Genomic DNA, 10,420 nt, shown 5'->3' on the forward strand with positions numbered 1-10,420 from the left:
CAATTGTTCAGATTTTTCAATACTATTTTATTGCAACTGGATGAGTGTTTTCTAAGTTGTGCATTACACCATAATATACAGAATTACAAGCAAGATTACAGTACATATTGATTCCAGTGGTACCAGTATCACATCTCAAACAGCACTTATTCTGGACTGCATTTTACATGCAATAGCTATTGTTCTAATTATGAATTAAATGGTTTGACTTTATTTAAGCTACTGTACTAATTGACTACAATAGGTATAAAATCCCAACATTAACAACCTGATTAGATTTAGGCTCAGATTCATTACATGAATATATGACAAACCACCAGTTGTGTGACTATGTATAAAATCATGCATTTATATTTTCTGGAAACATCAATAGCTTCAGATTCTCTGTAAAATCATGGGATGCAAAGGAGTAAAAGACTAAAAAGAAACAGTGCAAATTGTATGTGATAGTCAAGCAGCTTTTGATTTAAAGAAGGGTATGTTGGCATTTGTTTATAATATGTATATACAGGCTTGTGCAAGTACTGAATTGATATGTTTTGATAGGGAATACATCTCTTGATTTTATTCATTCTCTTAAGAATTATGGATCTGGTTTTCACTTTAAGGAGAGAGAACGACTTTAAAGTGAAATGAACTGCTCAAATTGTGCAATTTTCTTTAACAATTAGAGAAGAAAGAAGTGCTAAGGCAACACAACAACTTTCTAAGCACTTTTCTGCTGGTTTAAATTAGTTAAATTATTTTGTATAAATTAGATATAATTTCTACTTTTCTGATATGTATAAAAATTGATGAAGCTGCATGGTTTTAAAATAGGAAATCCACATTATAAAAAGTCATTAAAAATTCTGTACAAAATCACAACAAAATAATTCAGCATGGGAAAGGTAACAAGTAGTAAAATGCTGGTTGAAAAATATATATTTATATATATTTTAATTGGCCCATTATTAGTTTAAAAATTGCATAGATCCTAATTATTGCTTGTGATTTTGTTATCCCGATCAGATAATTAATATGATCTGAATACAGCTGCACCAAATTTGTGGTGCATTTTTTTTTAACTTTACTGTATTATTTTTTAAAATAGAAGAGCTATAGAAAATAATACATAAAGTGAACAGGAACTTTGATCCCCTGTTTCTACCAAAGGCAGTAACGACAATAAATACATATATCACTTGAAGCTTGGAGTATTTGCACTTTGCAGCAGTAATACTCAAAGGGCTGCCTTTTGTAAACACGACAGTCACTGTAAGCACAGTGGGTTCGTTTCCCAGCGACGGTGAAACTGACGTGCCTCTAATCGTGAAAGATGGCATTGAGCTGGGCACTCATGACTCGCTCATGATGTGAATGGCTATCGAAGGACATAATGTTGTCTATAGGGATCTCACAGCGAGGGGCAGCGGTGCCCGAGAAGACTGATCCGTGGCTTTGGGCCCCTGCCAGGGTCGCTGCAGGATAGTGCATGGTAAAGGCATAATTTTTCTCAAACTCGGCGGACGGTTCGTGTTTGAAAGAGAAGTTGCCATTGATGCTGAGCGGCGGGCTGAGGGGTCCGTCAAAGGAAGGGCTGGTGCAATCAGTCAGGGGGCTCTCGAAGAAAGGTTCCAGCGCTGCACCGTAGGCGTGAGGCGGCGGCTTGACGTGGAAGACGTGGGAGCTGTCCATGGTGCCGTAGGGCGGGCTGGGCAGCCCCGGAGACTGGTAGGAATAGGGGTGCACAGGGAAAGAAGCGCTGGCGGTCGGCAGGTGCGCGGGCATGTCCTGGTTCTGCTCAGGCAGAAAAGTTCGAGGATTGAGCTGCAGGCAGCCGGCAACCAGGTTGGTGGTGGGCTGGGATAAGCCCTTGCAGAGGGTCTGTACAAAGGAGACCAGGTCAGGGCTTTTCCCTGAACGCAAGATCTCCGACAGAGCCCAGATGTAGTTTTTGGCCAGGCGCAGGGTCTCGATCTTGGACAGCTTCTGCGTCTTGGAGTAGCAGGGTACCACCTTGCGCAGGTTGTCCAGCGCCGCGTTCAGCCCGTGCATGCGGTTCCGCTCCCGGGCGTTGGCCTTCATGCGTCTCAGCTTAAAACGCTCGAGGCGCGCCTTCGTCATCTTCTTCTTCTTGGGGCCGCGTCTCTTAGGCTTTTGATCATCGTCCTCCTCCTCCTCTTCTTCCTCCTCTTCCAGGTCCTCATCTTCCTCCTCCTCCTCTCCCCCGTTCCGCAGTGAGTCCTCTTCCGCGTTCATGGCTTCCAGGTCATCCTCCTTTTTGTCCGTCTCGTGCTCCTCGTCCTGAGAACTAAGACACTCATCTGTCCAGCTTGGAGGACCCTGGGGCTGAGGCTCTCCCATCAGCCCACTCTCGCTGTACGATTTGGTCATGTTTAGGTTTCCTACATTCAACAGGGGAGAGGGGAAAACAGAAAAGGAGAAAAAACGCTACATTCAAAACCTACATAGGCCTCCAGCTCTCACTAACCCTAGAGAAATGCATGTGAAAAGAATCACCAGCTGATTACAAAATGAATGCCCCCGAGGAAAAGTTAAATGCAGTCTATAGTGGCCTGTGTGTGCCCCGCTGCTACGTAGGAGACCGGATAGGGCTGCGAATAGGAGCCAGATTAGGTGTCATAAGTACACTTCTGGAGTGTGTGTCCTTGTGACTGTGTGTGTTTATGGTGATTATCCGGTAGGATAATGTGTGTGAAAATGAGTGTGTATTTCGGCGACTTCATGTGTATTTGCATGAGCTCAAAGTCACAACTCCACAAAAAAAGACGAGTTTGAAAATTGCAATTATGTTTCCATCTCGGTTCTGGCCTCCCCGCACTCGGCGATTAAAGTTGAAGATCCCTTACGTAATTTACTAACGCTGGCAGTGATATTTAAGAAGATTATACGGAGTGGAGATTGAAAAGGAAATGCATGGTGGAAAAAAAGTATTTTCCACAAAATTATTTCACCATCAACGAAACATTTGGTAACAAAAGTGGGCGGGGGGTGTCCCTCCCACCCTTGCCTTTCTTTTCTCACCTCCCACCCCGCTGACCCTCTGCTGAATTTCCGCCTTGTATAAAAGCGCTTGCTACCGGGCCAGAACCCGGGGCGCGGCGCGGAGCCCTGCTCCGCGCGCCGGGGATCAGGTGCGAAAGGCTCCTCTCTAATAAACAGCCCATTGAATGGGCCGCCCGCTCTTTATTGGGGCTTTTCAAAGTTCGCCTCAAACCTCCGTTTAAAAGATTGAGTAATTATAATGGTCAGAGAATGGCAATAGCGAACTTGCTGCTTCTAATAAGGAAAATAAAAAGCCTTTAGTTAGACAACTGAATCAGCGGCTGCTGGGGACTTGGCCGACTCTGGGACAGTAACAGGTAGCAGGAGTGGGTCCCTCTCTCTTTCTCCACATTTTATCCCCTCTCAACTAAACTACCTCTCAACCCGGTTTATTTTCTAGGGTGTGTATATTCAAAGTATCAACACCCCTTTCATTCACTGAAAAATAATTTGCTACTCCTAATGTGCATAAAATACATGTCTACAAAATAAATCTTGGTAACGTGGGCTTTTTATCGCCCTTATTGATAAGTGAAATACTGAAGTAGTTAGCAGCTTTCAGAACTTTGAAATCACCACTAGGAAATAACCATAGAGTTATAGGGCATTACATTTTAAGAAAATCTAAAGACGTTCCTATACTTTTCCCCCCTCCAGAAAACAAAACAAACAAACAAAAAAAGTAAAACATTTTAAAAAAATTATTATGCCTGCAGCGGATATTTGAGTGATGCGACTCAAACTGTGTGCGTATCTGCCTTGCAATTATGAAAAGGAATGCCTGTCTCAACGCATAAACGCGCTCACAGACGCACACACACAGAATATGTAGGTACATCTTCAACTGCTTTTATTCCCAATAAAAATTAAAGGATTTAATTACCTGCAGTTGTTAGTAAGTCCTGAGCAGTGATGGTCTCATAACCCTGGGGCCTCTGGGCGCCGTGCCTTCTGCGTGGGGCGAATTCCTCGTGTCCCGGCCGCGCGGGCGCTCAGGTTATATAGCCGAGTTGGTGATGCTGAGCGCGGGCGGGGCCAGGAGCCCAGCGGGCGAGCAGGTTCCAGCGCCGCGCGCCTGCGCACGCGCCGGGGTTCCGCGCTCCCTTCCCTTCCGCCCTGCCCCTCCCGCCCCCGCCCCTTCAGCCTTGCTCCTCTCCCACCCGCAGCCGACTCCGGCTCTCCTCTCCCCCATCCCTACCCCCGCCCCATCTCCTTCCTCCCCGGCATGCGCCATATGGTCCTCCCAGTCCAGCCAAGAGCCGGGAACCACGTGACCTGCCCATTTGTATGCCGCGGAGCGCTCCATTCCGGCCCCTTTGTGGCCAGAAGAAAGTGGCCCATCTGTCGCCAGTTAGAGACTCCGCGGACCTGTTTTTACCCGCAGGAGAGATTAACCCTTTCAGGCGGCAGAAGGGAGAAGGGGCGCGCGGTGGGGGGAGAGACGGGAGAAGGAGTTGGAGAGAAGAGAGCGGGAAAGCGAACACCGACTGGCTTTAGATCGGAGTGAGTGGCCCGCGCTGGGCCGGCAAGTAGGGCAAAGGTGAAAAGCAGAAGCGGAGGCTCCTCTGGACTCCTCTCCAGGCTCTGGCTTCCTGGGCACTCCCTGCCCTCTCCAAGATGTCAGTCTCTTGGTTTCTCCCTCTTAGTAGACGCTTTGTTCGTTGGCACCAAAGGGTGGCTTCTCCCAGTCTCCACCAGCCCCTCAAGCAACATATATTCTGTATTAAAACAGCTTCCATCTCCAAACGCAGCTGTGAGGCTAGTCCCTAGCCTCCTTAACTGGATCGCCCACGCCCAGCCCCAACAGTAGACAGAATTTGGTACTGGTCACTCTGCTTCACCATCCGTGCAACCCGGCCCTCGTGACGCTCGCCTACTCTTGACCCTGGAGACTCCTCACTCTGTCCGTATAGCCCTCTTGCCTGTGGCCCTTGTCCTCAGATCGCGCTAGTCCTTGGCTTAGTGGCCTCCGGAGCTCTCTTGCATGAAAACTAGAGGACTTCTCTGACACTGAGATTCTGCCCTTTAACCAAGGTCATCGGATGGATGTAAAGTGGGCCCTCACCCTGGTTCCCTGCCACAGCCTGTCTTGTCCCCCTTAGTCCCTACTTTCAGGCTTGTAAATAGGAACTTAGCTGAGACAAGCCTTCTCGAAGGGAGGATGCGAAGGGCCTATTCTAAAGGGGTCTTTTTCACTCCTCTTCCTAGAAAGGGCATTAGTACAACTCTGGGAAGGGCTGATGGCTACTTTTCCAGACCTTAAAGACTGATGTGGCCCTCTACCTTGCAAGTCAAGCAAAACCCACAGAGCTTCCTAATTCTAAAGGACCCATATTTGTATTTAAATGGTGATTTTTTATTCACCCGTTTCCACCAACGTATGTTTCAGAATTTTACATATATATATAAAAGTTGGCTGTATCTCTTCCCTGTCCACTCTTTCTCCATCAGACTCTCCTCTAATCCTCCATTAACTAACCCCTTATCCCCTCCCAGACCCGTGTCCCCTTACAATGAATGCTGTGAACTTGAATTGCTTATTTAAAGGCAATTGCTCTAAAAGCCCCTTGAGTTTGCAAACAGTGTCAGGGCTGAGAGGCTGGGGTTGGGTGCATCTGGGAACAGGAGGGGGGATGCGGTGGGGAGGGGCAGAGGGTCCTAACATTGTCGCTGGTGTCTAGAAGGCTGCCATGCAGTCTTCCTGGTCCAGTGCACATCTGAAAGAGGAATAAAGGGATGGGAGATCCCATTGCCCAAAGCGTAGCATGAACCATGCTGAGCTTCCAGGGCAAAACTGTAGAGTTTTGGCTTTTGCCTTCACTGCTAAGTGTACCAGGATCGCAGAAGAGTACAGAAGAATTCACCCAGGAGCCTAGTCTTGATATTTAGCCTGTACAGTCTTTACCTTAAGTGATGGGTTATAACTTGAGGGCCATCTGAGTAACAGCCTGCAGGGCCGGTCCCCAACTTGGAGGTCCCAGGACACGCGCAGGTGGACCAAGTGTTACCATTCTCCCAGCAGCTGCCCCGACAGCCTAGCGCACCGCGCCCGCGGGGATGTGCCCTGGCACTCACTTCTCAGTCTTAGGGGGGCTTCAGAGCCTGCTGGGGGCGAGAGGGAAGAGGCCTTCAGCTACCCCGAAGGCCTGCGGATAGCCTAGGGGATCCCCCACCCAGAAGCGGCAACTTCCTCAGTTTGGGACACCCTGTAGATTACAAGAGTCTCTTGGTGGGGCCAGATGTTCCTGGGCAGGCAAGGAAGGGAAATGTGGATATGTCGCCAGCCAAGAGACTCCGGCGCGGGAATTAACTAGACTCCTTCCCTCCTTCTCTTGAAAAATTCACCCTTAATCCCGCTCTCAGTGAGCCTCCGGGCGCCCTGGGCCGACCCGCCTGCGCGCTGGGAACGTCTACCCACGGCGCGCCCCGCGGTGGAGACTGCCCACTCCCCTTACCCCCGCTCCGTCCCCCTACCCTCTCTCCCCCATCCCCGCCCTGGGAGACTGCAGGCCAGTAGTCAGATCTGGAAGGGGAGAGGCCTGGATTGAGTTGCCTTTTGTTGGGAGGGGAAGCGGGGAGAGAAACTGGGGCCAGAGGACAGTGGCAGCCGCCACGCTCGGAGAGGATGGGCTGCCCGCGTGGCTGGCTCAGTACCGTGGAAGAGTCGCGCCCCGTCCTGCCTCCGTATTTTCTTCTTTCGACGGTTGCACACCGTCCCCCTCCCGAGTCCCTCAGTCCTCTCCCTGTCCCTCTGTCCCCACAGCCCGATGGCGGTAGACCTTCCAGCTCCCGTCCCCACTGGGCGCCGCAGGCCGCCGAGCGGCACGCGAACCGCACGCGCGGGCAACAAAAGCCGCTTTCATGACTCACTGCCCTCGAGCAATGCCCCGAATCTGTCGGCCCCCACCCCCAGCCCCGGGCCCCCGCTCGGAGCGCGCGGCGCGGCCCGGGCGGTCCCGGCCGTTACAGCGGCTGCCAGAGCGCCGGCGGGAAGCGGAGCGCGAGGCGGCGAGGGGAGTGTGGCCGGGCGGCGAGGCTGGGGCGCGGGAGGCGTGTGGCGCCGCGTGCGGAGCTGCGGGGGGAGAGGCGGGGGTGGAGGCGGAGGCCGGGACTTCGGGGCTGGGAAGCGTGTCGCTGGCGGGGGAAGGGGGCGGTGCGGCGCATTCACAGGGCTGAGATAAAGAGCTGGGGCCGGGCTGGCGTCCCCGGCGGTGACCTGTTTCTCGGGGAAACAGATGCTCGCTCTAGCGAAGGGAGGTCTGCGTTCAATGAAAGTATTACGTACGACCCGGGCGGCCCCACCGACCTCCCGCGGCGCCCGCGCCCTCTCCCCACGCCTCCCAGGAGAGGGGTGTGCCGGCCTGGGCACGTTCGAGGCGCGGGAGGTGCTGGGCGGCGAGCCAGACCGTAGGGTGCAGGGTCCGCTGGAGGGCCGAGAGCTGCGGGCCCCTCCGAGGGCCCGTGGCCCAGAAGCCCTCGGGAGGCCGTGGGGGTTCCGCCCAGATCGCGGGCGCAGCGCGGGGTTGGCGCCTTCGCCTCCAGGGAGCCACTGTGCGCCCAGATCCTGGCCAGAGGCTGGAGCTGCCCAGGCTCGACAGGCGGGCGGCGGGGGAGAGCCGGGAGCAAGAGAGTAGCTATTAAAATGCCTCGCCGTCGCCCCGAGCGCAAAACCCGTCCTCCCCAAATCTCCTGGGCTTGCGGCATAATCTTAATTAAGATAATTGATTCATATTGCACCTGCGAGAACGGGGGAAAAAATTGATTCCAACCCCCAACCCCACAAATCGCTTAGAGCTATTGGATGGAGCTCGACGCGGCTGTGATTTGGGGAGTGATTTAGCACCAGGCTTCCCCCAACTCGGGCCGCCTGGGCTCTTTTATTTATTATTTACGAGCTCCTAATCCCTCCGGGGCGTGGGCAGCTCCCCTCCTGGCGCCTACAGACCTCTAGGGACTTCATCTTTGATTCCCAGGCAGGAGGGAGGGGCTTTCCTTAAACCATCCATCCAACACCCGTATCACCAACGCAAAATCAAGTCAGCTCCAAGTACTGGCTGGAGCGGGTTACTGACACAATTGCTCAAGGCCTGCTGTGTCAGATGAGCTATGTGTGTGCCTGTGTGCGTGTGCTGAAGTGTACAAGTGTATGTGACTGTGTGAATGTGCATATGAGCCTATGTGATTATTAATATATGTGTGATTTGTCAGTGTGAATGTGTTTTAAGTTATGTGAGTGTACATATGGGGGGGTGAGTGTGCACGAGTGAGTGTGTGTTAGTGGATGCTCCTGCTCTCAGGTGAGGACCATAAACAGAGGACTCACACCTGTTTCAGCTGGATTGAGAAACAGCACGCTGTCTAAAGGGGACCACCACGGGCTGGGTAACCGACAAATGGCGGGTTATTTGACAACCTTTGCCTTAACAGAGAGCAACAGGCCAACGCAAGTCCGCGGTAGTTGGTGTTGCTGCTTGAGTGGACAGCAGAGACACGCCGATGACACTTGAGCTTCTCTTGTCAACAATGCTGCTGCAGGGCTTTGGGGGCGATCTGACAAGCTCCCCAAATCAGGACAAGCCTGGCAAGCCTGGTTTAGAGCCCCAGGCAGCTTGTAGGAAAAGTGGCTTCCTCAGGGTATCAGCACCGTGGACAATTCCTCCTTCTGAAACACAGTATTAAGGTTCAGCAAAACGACTTCCCTTCCAGTGGCTTTCGGTTTTTCCTGTTTGCTTTCTTTCACAAAACCTCTGACTCCCACATCCCGAAATTTTAATCAGAGAGCCCTGTTAATCTGCATTTAATTAGCAACCTCCTTTTCAGGACAAGTTTCCTGGAAAACTAGATATCCAGGTTTAGGGGAGAGGGAAGTTTAAATTATAATTTGAACTAGCGAGTCTGAAACAAAGAAACTGTACATTGAATACCTTTCAGAAAGATAGTCATTGTTCTAATATTTGCACTTATCTGTCACATCGCATCTAAACCAAAATGAATTCATTTTTTGTCCACAGAAACAAAAAAAATGTAAAAATGACTTTACTTTTGTTTTATTGAGCATACATTTTATTGGTAATAGAATTCTCTTTCCATCCCCATCATCCCATCAACTGTCCAGTTATTTCATACTATAAACATTTCTATTAAATTAGTGGGGAAATCAACCAAAGCTAAATGGAATATTTGCTCGGATTTGGTGAGCCACACAATTATCTAAATCATACCAGACTTAGAATGTTGCACGAATACATCACATCCAAAATAACTGGAACAAGTCCTGTAGAGAAGAGCAAGCACCTTTGGTAATTTAAATACCTGAGAAATGTATACCATACACATCTCCCAATTGTGGATGTAATTTTAAAATATTATGAGCAACCAGAATCCTTATTAAATATTATTCAGACTTTGTTGAAATGGAAAATATAATTATTTTTAATTCAAGAACTTATCCCCAGAGGCTCATCTTTTTAAAATAACATGTTTTTCCTCTTTAACAAATACATTTTCACATAAATTAAATATTGATAATTTGACCTTTTATGTCTTTAACTAATCAAAGGGGGAAAATTCCAAATGTAGATCTCCGAGTTTGGCCCTGGTGGGTCTTTCCGCTTGAGTAGGCACTGAGATTAAAGGAGTTGAACTTCCTCTTTCACTGCTCTCTCCTTGCACTAATTGCTTATGCAAAAAATGCAGATTTGTATTAATTAGTAACTCCACTGATTAGTTCTGTGGTATTTTCACATAATAAATCATGCTGCAGACATGAATTTTGGCACATCACCCAGTAGAGGCTCAGGCTGCAATACAGATTTCATATTAAAATAAAATCTCTAACTAAACCTACCTTTCTGATGCAGGTACCATGAGCAGCCACCTGCTGGGAGCACCTGCCATGGGAAATTACTTTCACTCAAGTGACAAGCCTCTTTTGGAGCCCAAACAGGACAATCTGATTATGAGGTTAGGTTCTAATAACAAATAAACAAGTAAATAAACACACAAATGCACACCTAAATGACACAACTGTGCCTGGTGTGAAAGTCACTCAGTCATGTCCAACTCTTTGTGGCTCCATGGACTACACAGTCCATGGGATTCTCCAGGCCAGAATACTGGAGTAGATAGCTGTTCCCTTCTCCAGGGCATCTTCCCAACCCAGGGATCAAACCCAGGTCTGCACATTGCAGGTGGATTCTTTACCATCTAAACCACCAGAGAAACCTAGACATTTTGCAGACAATGATGTTATAATAAAGAATCTTCTTGTAATGGGACCAGATTTTTAAAACAGCTTCCCAGGTTATGAATACACACTTCAGCCTATTTTCCTCTTGTGAGGTCTTTTCTCCTTTGTGAGATGGTCTGGTAG

General features: G+C 49.5%; 1 protein-coding gene across 1 annotated transcript; it reads right to left on the minus strand.

Annotated features, from left to right (window-relative positions):
* Positions 1-1,305: 1,305 nt before the first annotated feature.
* On the minus strand, positions 1,306-2,376 carry NEUROD1 (neuronal differentiation 1). The gene has a single exon (XM_065927938.1). It carries the CDS (start codon positions 2,374-2,376, stop codon positions 1,306-1,308), a length of 1,071 nt encoding a protein of 356 aa, XP_065784010.1.
* Positions 2,377-10,420: the final 8,044 nt, after the last annotated feature.

This window comes from Muntiacus reevesi, chromosome 3 (genome assembly GCF_963930625.1).
Source record: "Muntiacus reevesi chromosome 3, mMunRee1.1, whole genome shotgun sequence".
Taxonomy (NCBI): domain Eukaryota; kingdom Metazoa; phylum Chordata; class Mammalia; order Artiodactyla; family Cervidae; genus Muntiacus; species Muntiacus reevesi.

What these genes read in the sequence shown, in the direction of transcription:
- NEUROD1 (XM_065927938.1), bottom strand. Translation starts at nt 2,376, where the DNA reads ATGACCAAATCGTACAGCGAGAGTGGGCTGATGGGAGAGCCTCAGCCC.